This window comes from Magnolia sinica, chromosome 14 (genome assembly GCF_029962835.1).
Source record: "Magnolia sinica isolate HGM2019 chromosome 14, MsV1, whole genome shotgun sequence".
Lineage (NCBI taxonomy): Eukaryota > Viridiplantae > Streptophyta > Magnoliopsida > Magnoliales > Magnoliaceae > Magnolia > Magnolia sinica.
Window position 1 is genome coordinate 51,326,569 of NC_080586.1, and position 17,923 is coordinate 51,344,491.

General features: G+C 40.9%; 1 protein-coding gene across 1 annotated transcript; it reads right to left on the reverse strand.

Moving 5' to 3' along the window:
* Positions 1-204: 204 nt before the first annotated feature.
* LOC131224967 (uncharacterized) lies at positions 205-6,787 on the reverse strand. The gene is made up of 3 exons (XM_058220403.1): positions 6,751-6,787; positions 5,346-5,430; positions 205-763 (listed from the first exon to the last, which is right to left on the reverse strand). The coding sequence occupies exons 1-3, from the start codon at positions 6,785-6,787 to the stop codon at positions 205-207; spliced, it is 681 nt and encodes a 226-aa protein (XP_058076386.1).
* Positions 6,788-17,923: the final 11,136 nt, after the last annotated feature.

Sequence of the window (17,923 nt, forward strand, 5' to 3'; positions counted from 1 at the left end):
ACACGCGGTGCCCTGTCCCACTACATCCATAACAAGTCCATGTAAAAGGATACTGGGGTGGTGCTGGAGGTGTCATCGGTACTGCTGGTGCTCTAGCAGATGGGTAGATCCTGTGCCTCTGTGGCCATCGATGCTGCTGGGAGCTACTGGAGGGGGCTGCCTCTTTTGACCTCTCCTCTGATCTCAATCGCTCTGTGAGCCGGCTCACTCACTCTCGTAACTCTGGGTCCTCCGTACTACTGCTTGGAAAGTCGGGAGTTCATGCCCAATAACAAGGTCTCGAAGACCGTAACGTAAGCATTTCTCAAAATAGCGGGCCTTTTGCCTCTCGTCACTAACCAAATACGGTGCAAACCTCGATAATGCCACAAAACGAGCCGCATACTGTGCCACGGACATGTCCCCCTGCACCAGAGTCTCGAACTCTAATGCTCTCTGACGACGAATGCAGTCGGGGAAGTATTGCTGCTCGAATCGGTCTACGAAATCCTCCCATGTCCAGACAAAGTCGGGCCCTTCAACATGGGTAATGGAGGTCCACCAGTGCTCAGCCTCGCCCTGGAGAATAAATACTGCCAACCGGACCCACTCCTGAGTCGTACATGCCATAGTATCAAAAAACTTCTCCACATCGGAGTGCCACCTCTCGGCTGCTGTCAGATCTGGTTCGCTCTGGAAACGAAGAGGATCGAGCTGTTTGAACTTTCGAAGAAGGGCACTCGCATGCTCCTGCTCTGCTTGGGCTATTGAAACAATATGGTGCCTGCCCTATCCCTGAACTGTAGCCATCACAGCCTACAACATCTGCTGTAACTGAGAGGCACTCACAGGTATGGTCGGATCTGCACTAGTCTCAAGTGGAGGAACGACATCCTCAGGATGAGGAGCAGGGATCTCTGGGGGTGGAGCGAGAGTCGCAGGTGGTAAAGCTAGAGCCTCAGGTGGTGGAGTGGGGTTCACTCGGGTCGCTCCCCTGGGCGGCATGTACTATAGAAAGAATAAGGACGCCAATCAACCTTGAGAATCGCATGTTAGGGAACTCAATCGGAAGGTTACGCACTCGGAACCTAATCGTCCTAAACTCATAGCAAACATGTGATGTTGTTCTCGGTTATTCCTAAGTTATAATCTGATACTAACTTCTGTCACGCCCTAAACTCGGAAACCGGGCTCACAAAATTCTCGAATGCAGAATCCGACGCTGACAGCCTCTATAGTACCCCATTCTCGGCTCCCGGCACCCATATGTCAGGTTCCGATCTTAAGATTCTACAAGGAGAATTTCAAACATGATTTTGATTCAGTATAAGCATAACCATAAGCATAACCCACAAATAATAACCACAAGAACACCATCACAAAATCCACTATGATAAAAAACTTTGAGTACAATGCATATGAAGGGAAATACAAGATAATGATAATAATAGAAACTCTTGAAGCTGTAATGCACACTCCAACTGCGGTGAAGCGACAGCTGCGTCCTGGCGTCACCTGCATGCATTGATCATGCATAAGCTTATAGAAAGCTTAGAAGGCGATGTAAGTGTGTGCGTAATATGAGCGTGCTCAGAATGTAAGGTCAGAGTAATGCGGAATCATGCTGATGGATACATGAATGCAATCAGTTGTACCAACGCTATGAGGTACAAGATATGAATGTTATTGGCCATATCAAGACCATGCGATGCGAGATGCAACTCAAGCATGCCAATCCTCATCCAAATCCACACATCAATACAGCTCATTACTAGAGCATTAAATATTAGTACAGTTCCCATTCTGGATAATCACTGGGGTTTAGTACACTCCAAATGACACTACCCCTTTCCCAGGTGCACAGTCCAAGTGAGCGTAAGAAACCTCACTATCTACCTGGCCAATAGTCTGTCAATATCTATCCAGTACGTTGATAATAGATCTATTCATGAGCTGGTCAAACTCAGCCTAGTAATGCCCCCTACCCTCGAGCGAGTAAGGCCACACCCCTTTCCAACCAACCTCAACACAGTGGGAGACGCAGCCTCCTGGTGTTTGGCCCTCGTGCGCTCATATATCCACTCGGTCTCATTGTTGGAGTCATCCTCTGGTACCATCGGGTTTAGGAATTTTCACCCAGGGACATCTATGTCGCCCCAATGCTCAGTAACAATATTTTCAATGTTCAAACCTACCATCCACGATGTGCCTGTGGAGGTCATAGCCCTGATGTTGCTAGGGCATATAGAAATCATATCATACAAATGCGATGTGCATGAATCACACTGCCAGTCATGCAACAATCCTATGCATACCGCACACTCATGAAGGGCAACTCTGCCTATCAAGGAGCTCGTAAACAATCTACCAGAAGGCATATGCTATGATCAGTCATTCCTCATATCAAGCATACATATTATGCATATAGGCATGAATCATGGAACTATACTAAGCATGTTATGTGGTGATGGATCCGGTTCATAACGAATAAGGGCTTAGACGGCCTACGCACTACAAATATGGGCCTATCAATGGGTCCTAGGGTGAGTTACAATGTGGACATTTAACCATCATTATTCTTATAATGTAGACGTCAAACCATCATTGCTCCCAAGGCACGGCCGCCAAAACATCATTACATGCATCATGGTGGAATCTCACATCGTAATGGGCCTCATATACATCACAGTCAGCCCACACAAAGGCCTCATATACGTCTCATTGGGCCTCATATAAATCAAATGGGCCGATCAAATGAGCCGAATCAAATGGGCCGATTCCAATAGGGCATTCATCCATTGTTAAAGATCGTTATAGAGCACATATGTATAAAAAGAGATAAAATGAATTATATCCAAAGGATCATCTAGACCATACCACAAATGGTAGTGGTGATATTGATTCCCACAACTAAAAATTTAGAGGGCCCACCGTAGTATTTATTTCCCATCCAAACTATTCATAAGGTCACAAGGACCTGAACAAAGAGGGAAAAAAAATATTATATAGATTCAAAACTTCTGTAACACAAAGAGGTTTCTATGGTAGACGATCACCTTCACTACTTTCTGTAGTGTGGTCCACTTGATACTAGATCTGTCTTATTTTTCTTCCCAAACCTTAGGATTAACTCACCAAATGGATGGATGATTGAGTGAACCATATACATTAGGGTGGGGTCCACATACGTGGCCCACCAAAGACATCAATCTACATCTTTCGCCAAATGGTATGGTTGGTTTGGATGCAACACATGCATCAGTGGGCCCACAAAATTGCTAACCAAATATAGCAGTTATTGCTGCTGGGTGGGTTAACTGGCCACTGCGCCTAATAGATGGACAGTAGGGATATAACACTTATCTCATGGTGGGGTTCACATACGTGTGACCCACCAATTAGATGGACGACGTGGGTGAAATAGGTGGGACCCACATAACTTGGTGACGCCACTACAACAGCTAGGTAGCTGGAGTGAGGTACACCAGCCGTCCCATCCCCATGCGTGGGGACTATGGGTGAAACATAATGTGAGTGGGTCTCATGTGGGGCCCACCATAATCTTAATCTTCCACCCAATCTGTTAATAAGGTCACAAAGACCCGGATGAGGAGGAAAACAAGTTTCATAAAGATCCAAAACTTTTGTGACCCTGTTTCAATGGCAGACGTTCATTCCCACTGTTTCCTGTGATGTGGGCCACCTGAGTTCCACATACGGCTGATTTTCTTGGGGTGGCCCACCACTGGAAGGGGCCCAACAATGCACGGTGTTGATGCTCTACACACACCACGGTGGGGCCTACGGCTGTGGGCCCTAGCCCACCTCTAACGTAACAGGACATTGCTGCCGCGTCCTCTGGACGCAGCAGTAGCAGCGTTGCTGTTTTCTATTTTTATTTTATTTACTTAGGGTTTTTTGTAGGTGAGGCCCGCATCTGGAAGATCTAACCCACTGGTTGGGTTTTATGGCTCATGATGGACTAAACGAGCCCAATATCCAGTATGTTTTGGTGTATAACAACATCAATGTGGGTCCTAACAGCTTTTAATAGCCAAATCACTGTTTTCTATGGTATGGCCCGCTTGATTATCGGATTAACTTCATTTTTCGGCCCAATTCCTAAAATGGGTTGAGGAATAGGATGGACGATGTGGATTGGATTCATACATCAAGGTGGGGCTTGTATGAGCAGTCCACACATCACTGTTAGCCACACACCCACGTCAGTTCACACCTCACTGTTAGCCACACACCCACGTCAGTCCTTACTTCATTATGGGGCCACGTCTAATGTCCCTAGACACCGGACAGTTTGGATACAACACAGGCATCATGGTGGGTCCCATATGGACGTGGCCCACCATGCATGTATATATATATATATTAATATAATATAAGTATATTATATATATTTCAGTCTAGCATGTGGGACTTCCCACCGTCCCAACAGTGGACAACAGATCTCTCCTGGAATGTGGTGGGTCACACCATCTGATGGATGGAGTAGATTTAACACAATTTGGTAGGGCTCACTTCATTCTAGAGAGAGAGAGAAGAGGACACGTGAAGGGGTGGGACTCCGCCACTATTGGCCCTCCCAAATACAATGCATATAACAAGTGGGTCTCATAATAGGTAGGCCCTTAGAAATTGAAATTGATGATGGATCACCCACCTATTGTACTCCTCCTTTATCCCTTAGACTCCTATGCTCCTTGCCTTCACTTTTGATGGAGGTTGATGGTGATTGGAAAGTTGAGATGGGAGATGAGAAGGTGGGCCACACTTAGTATTTGGGAGAGAGCTTAGGTGTTGGAGCTCTCATGGAATTGGAGAGTAAAGATAGAAATGAGAGAGAGATATAGAAATAATTGATGAAAGGGATGGATGGAGTGGTTGTTGTAAGGAAAGGAGATGGAGAGGTAAGGTTTAGTTTGAAATTTGGAAAAAGAGGGATGGGTAGGGGAAGAAAGTGTTGACTTGTGGAAAAAGGAGGGATGGGTGTTACTTGACTTGATTGATTGATTGATTGATTGATGGGATATGTTGTAAAGATTCCCTCGAAATTCGCAACGCGTGGCGTTTTTCTCGAAATGGACGCGGGCCCACAACTCCTAACCTGGGTATCGGATCGGTGCACGAGTTGCGGTGACGGCGCAGTCGCTAAGATACAAATTTCGGGTCGAACCGACATCGGTATGCAGGACTCGGTTTAGGATCGCCCGCAAACGTTAGATACAGGTCGAGGGTTGCTGGAATTCGACCGGGAGGACCGCAGAAGCCTAGGGAATGGTACGGACTATGATACAGGCCTTACATCATAGCATAATAGGCAAATGACAAAAAACTTTATATTCAAAAACCTGTCTTTCCAATGCACAAGAAACAAAGCATCTCCTGAAGAAACTGAGTTCTGTTGATTTGATTTGTCTTGACCTTTATGTCCATCTGAAATGCAGTGAAGCCATTCTTACTAGCAACCTGCAATGCTAAAATCATAGGTTATAATTTGCATGTTTTGTTTAGGAAGTTAGACTTTAAGCACCACAATTAGATACAATCAATGGCTTGCATTTTACAATGAGCTTTAGAGTTAGTCCTGGGACTGTTTCTAAATTCTTTTATAAAGAGTACAAAAATGTGGTCACGGTGTCTGGGTTTGTCACTACATGGAATGGCTTTCTGACATGAGCGAATGTTTCAGTGGCTGGAAAAGCATATGCAAGAAGGGTGTATCTGGATTCTCAATCAAATTTGAATTGATCATTACATATGACAGATGTTACCCAATAAAAACGTGGGTTCACCATCAATCATGATGATGACCAATCCGTAAATGCAATTTCACGTGTTTCTTCATGTGGAGCCTTAAACGATCATGACTTCAGTTTTGGGGCATGGTTATAGGACTCAGCGACTTAGACCGACTTGTTTGGTCTTGAGTTCGAGTAGTGACTCGCTTGAGACGGGGTTTGAAGACTTGCTTCAGCTGCGTTGTGCACAATTTTCGAAAGTAAGCATGGGCGGTTTTGCTAGAGCCCAAAACAACCTCTGCAAGCAGCAGGATTTGCTGACGTGGAAGGTGTATGAACATCCGAAGTAACCATGTATAAGGTGGGCCCCAGCATATAGGTGACTTTGCCTAAAACTAAGGCCAATCAACTCATCAGATGGGCCACACGTGCAAAACCAATGACACTTCAAAAATTTGCCAACAGTACACATTTAACGTAAACATGTAGCTCGCCTGTTGAGTAGGCCACCTGATTTTGGGCCAGATCATCTACTCATTGGGATCCATCTGTATACAACAAGGATGTCCCACGCATATGTCAAGTGGCCACGTCTGGTGCAGGGTTGCATTTGGTTTAGAAAATCTCTATTGGACAGAAATGGGAAAGACCTGTTCACTCAGGACTGGTAAAAAAAATGTTCTATCAGGAAAAGATGTTAAAAGCAAAGTGAGCTAGAAATAAAACTGTTGAGTGAGTATTTTATTTTATTTTATTTATTTATTTATTTATTTTTTGAGAGAGATTGCTACCTTCAGCCCGTCCTTATTCCCCTTCAAGAAAACATCAAGACAGCGGTCAAGTATTTCTTTCTCCAAACTGTCAAAATGAATTAGATGGATCTATTAACTTCTACATTGACAAAGCTAGAAGACTAGCTGCTCTAATTAAATGTCTATTTGAAACAAAAGCCGACCACTGGGACTCATCTGAGTCTTGAGACGGGCCGTGCTTCATCAGCTTGCTGGAAACTTACCAGGAATAGCGATAAAAGCATCAGCTTGTCGGGCCATTTCGGCTTTCCGTTCGTGCACGTCAGAAACTGTTTTCCGTACGTGTGAGATCTAATCCCTCCACCAGGTTGGTCCTACCTTCTACTATTTACCCAAAAATAAAATCTGATCCAGTCAGCATGTGGGCCCCCAATATTAGAAACAGGTTGATGGGTTAGTAAACTTCAGCCAAGATTTTCAAAGCCATACATTTGTTTTGCAATCTGTGGCCCACGTGACCAGTGGGTTAACCTGATTCTGGATTCTAATGGATGGATTGGTTGTTGGATCTATCATTCCATTCTGACATACGTTTGGTGTGTACATGAGCTTTATTGCACACGTGTGGGCTTGATATATATATATATATACTATGAGATATAATTGTAAACACCTCGCCTCTGGTTTGGATTATGGCAGGCCTCTGCCTAACAAATTCCTTGCGGACTCCTGCACACAGTCTATTATCACTGTTGTCTTTGAGAAATTGACCATTTTACCACTCTCTCACAGGTAACTAGTTGAAGACACATGGGTCCAACATGGTGCATGTACGTCATCCATCCTAACATGCACCCCACCATGAAAATGGGAAACCCACAAGATGAGGCTGATCCAACCATCACGTGGCCTACCACATGGATTTGGAGGTTTTTTGGGTGGGTATGGCCCACAAGAAATCCTTTGATTTCTCAACAACAACATTTTTTTTTTTTTTTTTTTTAAAGGAGAAAAAAAAATCCACTATTTCTTTGTGCTTGCAAAAGGATCTCTTTGGATAAGAGCTTCTTGGTCTTGGAGACCAAGGATGGTTGTAACATTGCTGGTTAATGAAGAAAATAGGTTGGGTTATTGCATTTTTCATAGAGAAAAATCTTGATAGTTACGGCCGAATGTGATGGTTCATGCACAAGCACTCGAAATTGTACATCTGTCATGCATAAACATCCATTTTGTGGGGCCCACTTTGAATGGGTCGCAAATTGAAACTTACAGTGAAATGATGTCCTAACTGCCTGACTGGTGGGCATCTAATGGATGACTAGAATGAAAAATAGTCAATAGTCCAAATTCAACAAATAAATGTCCATCAGTCAGAGGTTAGGATCACTACAACAAAATACGGTTTAGCCGACTGATGGGCTTACCCTTTGCCCGCAGCCCGTTTTAACAGCTGCGGGTAAAGGGTCCCTTGCTATTAAAAAAAAACCCTAAAGCCGTATCTCCCTCTTTCTCTGCCTCTCCCTTGCGCCGTATCTCCCTCTCCCTGCCTCTCCCTCTCCACTGCATCTCGCTCTCCTTCCCTCTCCCTCTCCCTATCACACGCTCTCCTTCTCCCTCTCCCTCTCACTCTCGCGTGCTCTCCCTCTCCATCTCCCTCCTTCTCTCTGCCTCTCCGGCCCACTCCCTCTTGCGCGCTCTCCCTCTCCCTCTCCCTCTCCCTCTCCCTCTCCGCTCGCTGTCCTCTCACTCTTTGAAGTTTCAAGTGTTCCTTCATCTCCACGGCGGAGATCGGAGGAGTTGGTAAAAAACAAAAAAAAACCCTAGATCTCTTTCGCTCGCTTTCTGTGAGATCTCGATCTTCCTTCGATTCCATCATAAGCAGGTGATTTTCCCATCTCTGCCCTAATTTTTCTATTTTCTGCACTGGATCTTCTGTAGATGCGTTTTCATGATGCGATTTCCAACTTGAGGCTATTTTCTGTGCACTGAGGGTTTCTGTATTTGATTTTGCAGAATTGACAACTGGAAACGTGAACATATACGGCAGTTCCTGAGAGAGAAGGTGAAGCTGGTGCATCAGCAAGCTAAGATTTGAATCTCAGGTTCCGTTTCTCCTCTCTTAATTGCTATATAGGAGTCTCCATCCTATTTGATTTAGTTTCAATAATTAGATTTACTCAAAATTTCAAATTTGCAATTATGATGTTGTTGGTTTGTTAAATTTAGATTTCGTTTCATATGTTCATATGAAGATTGTTCTATGGTATTGACAAACAGTTTTCTAGCTCAATCTGAATGCTTTCTCATAACACAGATAGGTTACTATGTAGCTCGGGCATTCAACACGAGCACAATATGGTGATCAAGAATACGAAAGCAGAAAATCAGGAAATTTTCATTTTTTTTTCCAAATTCCATATCAGTCTATCGACTGTGCTCTGTTAAATTGTGTTAGCTATTGCGATTGTAGATTCCATTTCATGCATTCATGTGAAGATTATTCTATGGTACTGACAAATGGTTTTCTAGCCAAATCTGGAAGCTTTTCAAAAAACAAACAAACAAACAAACAAACAAACAAACAGATCAGTTACTATGTAGCGCAGGCATTGAAGACAAGCACAATAAGGTAATCAAGAACACCAAAGCGAAGAAAATTAGGAAATCTCATTTGGGTTTTTCCATATTCCATGTCAGTATCTGTTGACTTTGCTGTGTCGAATTGTTTTAGATATTGCCTTAGTAGATTCTGTTTCATATGTTCATATGATGATTGTTTTATGGTACTGACAAATGGTTTTCTAGCCAAATCTGAAAGCCTTTTTTTCACAAAAAAGAGTGGTAGCTATGTAGCTTAGGCATAGAACACAGGCACAATAAGGTAATCAAGAACACCAAGCTAAAGAAAATGAGGAAAATCTCCTTTGGGTTTTTCTGATTTCCATGTCAATGTTGGTTGACCGTGGTCTCTGTATCAGATTGTGTGAGATATTGCGATTGTAGATTCTGAATCATACGTTCATATGAAGATTGTTTTATGGTACTAACTAATGGTTTTCTAGCTAAATCTGAAAGCTTTCCTCACAAGTCAGATTGGTTATGTAGCTCAGGTACTGAACATGAGCACAATGCAGTCATCAAGAACACCAAACCAAAGAAAACATGGAAAATCCCTTTTGGGTTTTTTCCAAATTCAATTGCAATGTTGGTCCACTGTGGTCTGTGTTGAATTGTGTTAGCTATTTCCATTGTAGATTCCTTTCATATGTTTGTATGATGATTATTTTATGGTACTGACAAATGATTTTCTAGCCAAATTGAAAGTTTTTTCTCACAAAGCAGATTGATTGTTATGTAGCTTGGGCATTGAACACAAGCACAAAATGGTCATCAAGAACACCAGAGCAAAGAAAATGAGGAAATTTTCATTTGGGTCTTTTGAATTCCTTGTCAATGTTTGCTGAACGTGCTGTGCCGAATTTGCATTAGATATAGTGATTGTAAGACTATGGAATGTCAAAATTCCTCCTACACATTTCCCAAACTACCATCATTGCCTAGTGCTGGTTTCAGCTGATGTTAGATTCTATGATACCTAGATATGGATATGATTCAATGGGTTACAGCCTTTTGTTGTGAACCTGACAATCCTGACATTGCAAGGTGGAATGAGAGAACAGGATTCATGTAGCCAACCTCAAGTAGTTGGGACACAGCTTAGATGATGATGATGATGAACATGTCATCGTACAGATAAGTGGTCCACTAATGGGCGGTCAATGGGCCATAGGAGGTAGACATCTCAACTACCTGCTACCAATCAGTATACTAATCGCTTGCAAACCAACAAGCATTGTCTCACCGCTCTCTAATGCATGTATACACAACCATTGAACTTTAAGAAGCATGCAGTGTAAGCTATGAACTTTATAGATATCAAGACAATTGTATTTCAATCACACAACATCAGATTAGGGAATTCAAATGAAGGTATTCATATGAATGAACAGAGATCCCATTGGAAAATTAAAAAAAAATAAAATCAACTTCCCCCTCCAGTCTGATCATCTTTGTTTCGGGATGCTTTGGATATTTTTGATATTAGACACTGATTATTTCTGTTGTTGGTTTGGTTGATTTTGAAATCTGGGTTTTTTCAGGGGAATGAGAGGGGAAACTGGCTTCAGAACCTCAAATATGGTGTTTTTGGGCTTGGAAACAGGCAGTATGAGCATTTTAATAAGGTTCGGGGAAAAAAAAGACATTAAATGTTACGGGCTTTTAGTCAACACTTCTTTTACCTTTTGGCTGCTGCTGACATTTGGTTTATGCTGTGTTTTAAAAAATAGATAGCTAAGGTGGTGGATGACTTGATTGCAGAACAGGGTATGTGTTTTGGATAGCCTGATTCCCTTTTCTTTTTCTTTATTATTTTTTTCTACGTTTGGACGATATGGGCTTGTTGAGGTCATTGAAATTGATTAAGTGATATGTGACTGTGTCATCTTTGTATGCATTGTTAAATACCTACCTATTTCCATGAATTAGTTACAAAATCCCATCTTAACCAATGAACTTGCCTCTATCAATGGTATCTGCCTTACATTTGCTGGATTAATTTTATGGTTTACTTCAATTGATGAATTCATGACCCATTGTAATTGGTTGGAAACTTTGTGTCCTTTTCTGTTGAAATAAAAATTGCAGCACTGATTCAATTGGGATTTTGATCAATTTAGTGATTTGTTACAGATTAATAAATATGATTTGTATTAAGTGCCATTCATTTCTCCTCATTATGTTACCTGTTAACGTCATGAGGAAAATGTGTCTTTTTAACCGATATAGGGCAGGGTCTTGTTCATTAGCTTCATATTTTTTTGTTTTTAATATTATGTTTACTGAGTTTTGGTGATGCTACTATGCTCACCCCTCTCCAGATGCACCTTTATGTGCAGCACGTGTGCTAAAAAATTAGGATTCAGTATGGTGCATTCATATTGGTCCACAATTATACGTTGAATGGGCACTTTGGCAAGTGTATTTTTAGCCATACAATCCTTATGTTGTATGCATTCATCTGCATGGTGGGGATCACCTTATGCATTGTTGGATATCCCACGCACTTGCCAGGTTGGCACTTGTGCTGTGTAAAGATGTGTTTGCAGGTGATTTTGCTTGCTCATTGATATTTTAAGTTAGATAGTCTTTAAAATGTTTCTGTATAATGTGTATAACAGTACATTCAAATTACACTACAAAAGAGGTGTTGTATTTATGGAGTTCTAGAAAGCTTGACCATTATCTAGAAACAATTGCATGTGAAATATGTGAGTGCTCATGTGAGTCACAATAGGAAAATTTATGCAAATCCAGTGCTCATGTGAGTCACAATAGGAAAATACAAATTTGGGCGGTATGCTTTATATGTATTACATTTTTTTTCTTAAATTATTATTGTGACTTGTTAATTTATAATTGTGACTTGTGATTGTGATTTGTAAGTTAGATAATTAGTTACCCGTTTGAGGATTTCTATGTGGCCATACATAGATATGGTGTGTTTTTGGTGGCATAGAAATTGCTCAAATTGTCCCATTTTGGACAGTTCAAGGTTAGATGGATAGTATGCTTTCATATAATCTATTTAAATGTTCATGCCTGATCTGCGGTCCATCTCCTCGTTTCTCTTTGGATATGTTTCTTCCGTTCCGTATCCAATGCCAAATATCTTTACATTGCTTTAAATATTTGGCATCGGAATGTAACGTAAGATCAACTTATCTGGAGAGGCATGGGGAGATGCTGTCGAATTTTCGGCGTGGACGTTTAAATGGGAATATGAAAGTATTACAATCTATCCAACCTTGGATGGGTAACTAATTTAGGATTTAATTGAGCGATGGTCCCTGGAAGGTGAGAACTGCTGTTATGACCATTTAAGGTTGGATAGATTAGAATGCTTTTGGTTCCTTAATTTAAATGTTCATGCTCGTTCTGCATTGCATCTTTATAATTGATTTTTAATGTCAAATATCCTCACATTGTGCGGATACTTGACATAAGAATAAAATGCGAGATTAACATATCTGAAGAGACATGTGGAGATGCTATTGAAATTTCGATGTGGGCATTTACATGGGAACATGAAAACATTACAATCTATCCGATCTTGGTTGGATGACTGATTTAGTCAATTCTAGTAAATCTTTGACAATAGTGAATCTTCAAGTGAGTCATTCTAGTTAATCTTTCGTAGGAAGCTTTGTCGGGCCCACATTGTATTTCCACCAACTTGTCTTTCGAAGTGGCTAAGGAACATAGTGATGGATAAGAGTTGGATTCATATGTCAAGGTACCTCAATAACTTTTAGTTGTTATGGCCCATTGGTTAAGATCCATTTTTTTGACATCTCCTCCAATTTCATTGGATGGTTTAGGGTGAGCAACAAATACTTAAGTGGAGCTGTGAAATTCTTAGATTTTGCATTTGCAAATGCAAGCAATAGAAGGAGGATCCTATGTCCATGTAAGAAATGCAACAACAACTACTGGGTGTCTCGACAAGAAGCATACGATCATATTGTGTGTGATGGATTTAATACGAGTTACACTCATTGGCGTTTTCATGGAGAAGCTACGTCTTCTTTTATGCCTGCTACTACAAATGTTGAAGGTGATGATCCAGATCCATGCGACGATATGCACGGATTGTTGAAAGATGCATTTGGACATACATTGGATGGTCAAGAGAGTGATGCAGAATATGGAACTACACCGGGGCTTAATACCGAAGCGCAACAATTTTTCAAATTGGTGGAAGACGCCGATCGAGAATTGTACCCAGGGTGCAAGAAGTTCACCAAGCTATCTTTCGTTGTTCGACTATACCATGTGAAGTGCCTCGGTGGATGGAGTGACAAATCGTTCACCACGTTGCTTGAACTGCTGAAGGAGGCACTCCCCGAGGGTGAAACTTTACCAAAGTCTTTCTATGAAACTAAGAAGATCATTGGGGACTTGGGCTTGAAATATGACAAAATTGATGCTTGTCCCAATGATTGTATGTTGTACTGGAAGGAGGCCGCTGGTGAGCAATCATGTGCTACATGTGGTGCTTGTAGATGGAAAACGGTTGAACATCAATCAGATGACGAGGCAACTTCTTCATTAGCAAAAGATCGAAAAATTCCGGCTAAGATATTACGCCATTTTCCCTTGAAACCAAGGTTACAGAGATTGTTCATGTCATCAAAAACAACTTCCTCTATGAAATGGCATTTCGAGAGTTGCACCAACGATGGAATATTAAGGCATCCTGCTAACTCCCCAATGTGGAAAACTTTTGACCATGACCACCTGACATTTTCTTCGGACGGACACAATGTTAGACTCAGGTTAGTAGCTGATGGTTTCAATCCATTCAAGACAATGAGTATTGCCCATAGCATATGACCTGTTGTTCTGATACCATATAACCTACCACCATGGATGTGCATGAAGCAACCGTATCTCATGTTGTCCTTGCTTATTCCTGGACCTTCTGGACCTGGTAATAACATTGACGTATATATGCAACCTCTGATAGATGAGTTGAAGGAATTGTGGGAGATTGGCACAAACACTTATGATGCCTCAAGCAATGAGATATTTCGAATGCGTGCGGCATTGTTGTGGACTATTAGTGATTTCCCTGCATATGCAAACTTGTCTGGATGGAGCACTAAAGGACGCCTTGCTTGTCCTTGTTGCAATAAAGACACTTCATCTAAATGGTTAAAGCATGGTCGAAAGTTTTGTTATATGGGTCATCGTCGATTCTTGGAACCTGATCATAAGTTTAGAACTGATAGCAGATCCTTTGATGGCACGGAAGAATTTTGTGAGGCGCCAACTCCGCTATCTGGGTCTGATGTGTTGGATCAGTTACAAGGAATTAATGTCACCTTTGGGAAGAAGACCATAGGCAGTCATGGGCATAAGAGAAGACGAGAAGACAATGAGGAAGAAAGATATAACTGGAAAAAGAAGAGCATTTTCTTTGATTTACCGTATTGGGAGCATAATCTATTGCGTCACAATCTAGATGTGATGCATATTAAAAAGAATGTATGTGACAATGTGCTTGGGACATTGTTGAACATTGAAGGGAAAACAAAAGATAGTATGAAAGCACGTCTTGACATGCAAGATATGGGTATAAGACAAACATTACACCCGAGACAGCTCTCATCAAATAAAATATATTTGCCACCTACATGCTTTTCTATGTCATCGAGTGAAAAGGATGATTTCTGCAAAGTCTTGAAGTGGGTGAAAGTTCCAGATGGTTATGCAGCAAATATTTCACGATGTGTGCATCTCAAAGAGCACAAAATTTTAGGACTCAAGAGCCATGATTGTCATGTTATGATGCAACAAATACTTCCGTTGGCGATACGAACAACACTTCCTCAGCGTGTGAGCTCAACCTTGCTTGAATTGAGCAGTTTCTTTAGGGATTTATGTTCCAAAGTAGTCCGAGTAAAAGATTTCGACCAATTGGAATCTCGAAGATGTCAGTGGCATGGTGTCTTCTTTGTTGTCATTTGGGGCATATGGAATGAGAAAAATAAGAGAAAATTTCAAGGGAAACAATTCCCAGTCTGTGGCATCCTTTGTAGGATCAATGGAGGCCTAGATTGGGCGACGACCATCCAACACTTTAGAGGATTCTCAAGGAGGATGATCTATCAGGGCATGCACTAGCAATGGTAAGCAATTTTTTTAGGTGGTAATTATTTAGACATTATAGGGAACTATACTATGAAACTATTATGTTCCTTAGTGTTGTATTGTTATTCGTGAATTGTAGGTGTTCTTCTTTCTTACTTTCCATAGAAACCAAAATCAAGCCTATCCAAAACATGGAGGGCCACAAGGATGCCTAAGTAGAGTATCTTAATATCACATGGTGGACTAACCAATTGCCAAAATGTCTAAGTTAATATCTGAATGCCAATGGCCTTTTGAGGAAGGGGAAAAAAAATTGAGTTGAATTGAGTTTTTTCTCCAGCCTTTCCTGTTTGTGTTTTTGTATATTGAGTTGAAGTGATTTGATCATTCCTCAATGCCGGGGTATTGAACATGCGAACTCTTTTAAACAGGCCCAGAAGAAGCTGTCGGCGATTGGATCGTGGGAGAACACAAAGAAGGCTTCTGTGGAAGCTCAGTTGAAAAAGATAAGAGGTAAGAAAGTTATGCTTTTGCATTAGATGTAGAGGAATGATCCAATACTAAACATTCATAGCTAAGTAAGTTAATCAAGCCTTCAATCTTCTTACTCGAGGGGCACTTGTACAAGATCTGGGCCATTCATTTATTTTGACCCAATGCAGATGGGCCATGTCGCTGAAAAACAGTCCAATTTCACTTTTATGCATTTATGATCTTCTTCTTTTATTTTTCATTTTCTTTCTTTCATTTCTTTCTTTTTAATCTGTAGATGGGAAATGCTGCAGCTGCATTTGGTGGAGGCTTGCCTCTTGGAATGACTAGAGTGAGAGAGGCAATGAGAAACAGAGGAGTTCAGAAACCAGAGCCAGGTAACAGCCTCATCGAGCTACATCCAACAATTTAGCTTGAATCAGAATTTTCAAGGACTGTTGTGGATGCATTTCTTTCTTGTGTAGCAGATTTTCTATATATGTTGTTAGACTTCCCTCTTCTCTTTCTGTACTTTTCTCTCCCAACTTTTCTTTTCTTTTTTTTTCTTTTTTTCATTTTCTTTCTCCACCTGATTTGAAAATAGAAAGGGAATTCATATATATTACTCTCCTTCCACTGATAGACAATTCACTTTCTAGGATAAAATGGTAAATTCAATAGAGCTATTGCATCTATTTGTTTTTTTTTTTTTTTGGCACCATTTAAAAATTGGCAGTGACTCATCCACCTTACATATCAGATTGATTTACAGCTATACACACCATCCATATTGTGGATCTCATTGTTGATGGAGCATTTCTAAAATCAGACATTTCTAAATCACACTGATCAAGCAATCCTAACCATCCAATTAATGTATATCATATGGATAGATGGTTAAAAATAAAAGTGAATGGTCCAAATTTGGAAGGACAAATCTGATGGTTAATGTTATCTTCTCAGTGAAGATTTTTTATTATGCACTTGTGCTCCATCCATAGATTTGGATGGTCTGGATTGCCATACAAGCATGCCATGTGTATGTCTAAAGTCTCACCACCATTTTCTAAATGGTACAAAACTAACTCTTGACTCCCCTTGCTCAAGACCTGACAGATGACTCTTTTTTTTTTCTTTTTAAATTTATGGGCAGTGAAAATTATAATGATGGAGAAATTCCAAGTATCGCATGGTAGCTTATGCTGAGGGTTAAAATATTTCAATGGAGACGTATCCTATGGCAGTAGGATTGCGCCTACAACTAACCGACCGGTAAAAAATGGAAACAAATCTGTTGGGATAGTGCCCTTCATGGTGATGCTGGTTTTTTGAATTGGCCACTTGGATTCTGATTCACCCTAAGCAGAGTAGCAGACCTCCTTGAGTAGTAAACCTTGATGATGGTGATGCTGGTTCTAATTGAAAATAAGTTGGTCCATTTGTTCCACTCAAACATCTTTCTTTGGCAGTCCAGCAGACTATGAAACTGAACCTTTTCTGGGTCAAACAATTTGAGCTTGTTTTAGTTCTTTCATTTAAGCAGAGCAAGTTCGATTGGATCTTGCTTGCAGCCAGATGAATGCATAATATTTCTCAATTGGTTTTGATTAAATTATTGTTTGGTTTTAGCTGAATTTTGCTGGATCTGAATTGGCATCAACCAATTCTCATTTTACCTTTGATTTGTTGTAGGAAAAATCAATGAACTGGAATTATCAAATGATAATGCTGAGAGTTCAGCGGATTTTTGTTCCGTAGACTCGGATTGGTCTTCTCCTGATAAGAGATCCATTTCATCAACTAATGTGTATTAGGTGAACTCCCAAGGAAGCTCAACAAGAACTCCAAATTCTGAGTTGTCTACAAGGTGGAGGCATACCCGCAATTTCTCACCCGCTGCAAGCCAGTTAACACTCTACAAGGTAGAGAATCTCTTACAGCCTGTTTGAAGGCAAGTAGAGTGAACCTCAATGGCAGCTACACAGCTCACCAAAGATCGACAGAAGAAACCAGTCCCTTGGAAACAATGGCAATCATTGGCAATGAGGAGATCATTGACATTAACCAAGGTATTAGCTGCTTAGATTGGTGTATAATTTTTAAAAAAAAAACTAGGATACATGTGGGTCACCTTTTCTTTTTCTTTTTTTCTTTTTTTTTTAATACTTTTTGATAAGAAAGATTTTCTCTATTGCTACGGATTTTAGGTCGCCGTGATCTCTATAGCTACGGATTTAAACCGTAACA

Coding starts and splice junctions, on each gene's coding strand:
- LOC131224967 (XM_058220403.1), bottom strand. CDS start 6,787: ATGGCCCGACAAGCTGATGCTTTTATCGCTATTCCTG. Junction 5,431..6,750: donor TGCTTTTATCGCTATTCCTG/GTAAGTTTCCAG, acceptor ACTGCATTTCAG/ATGGACATAAAGGTCAAGAC. Junction 764..5,345: donor CTTGTGCATTGGAAAGACAG/GTTTTTGAATAT, acceptor GGGATAGGGCAG/GCACCATATTGTTTCAATAG.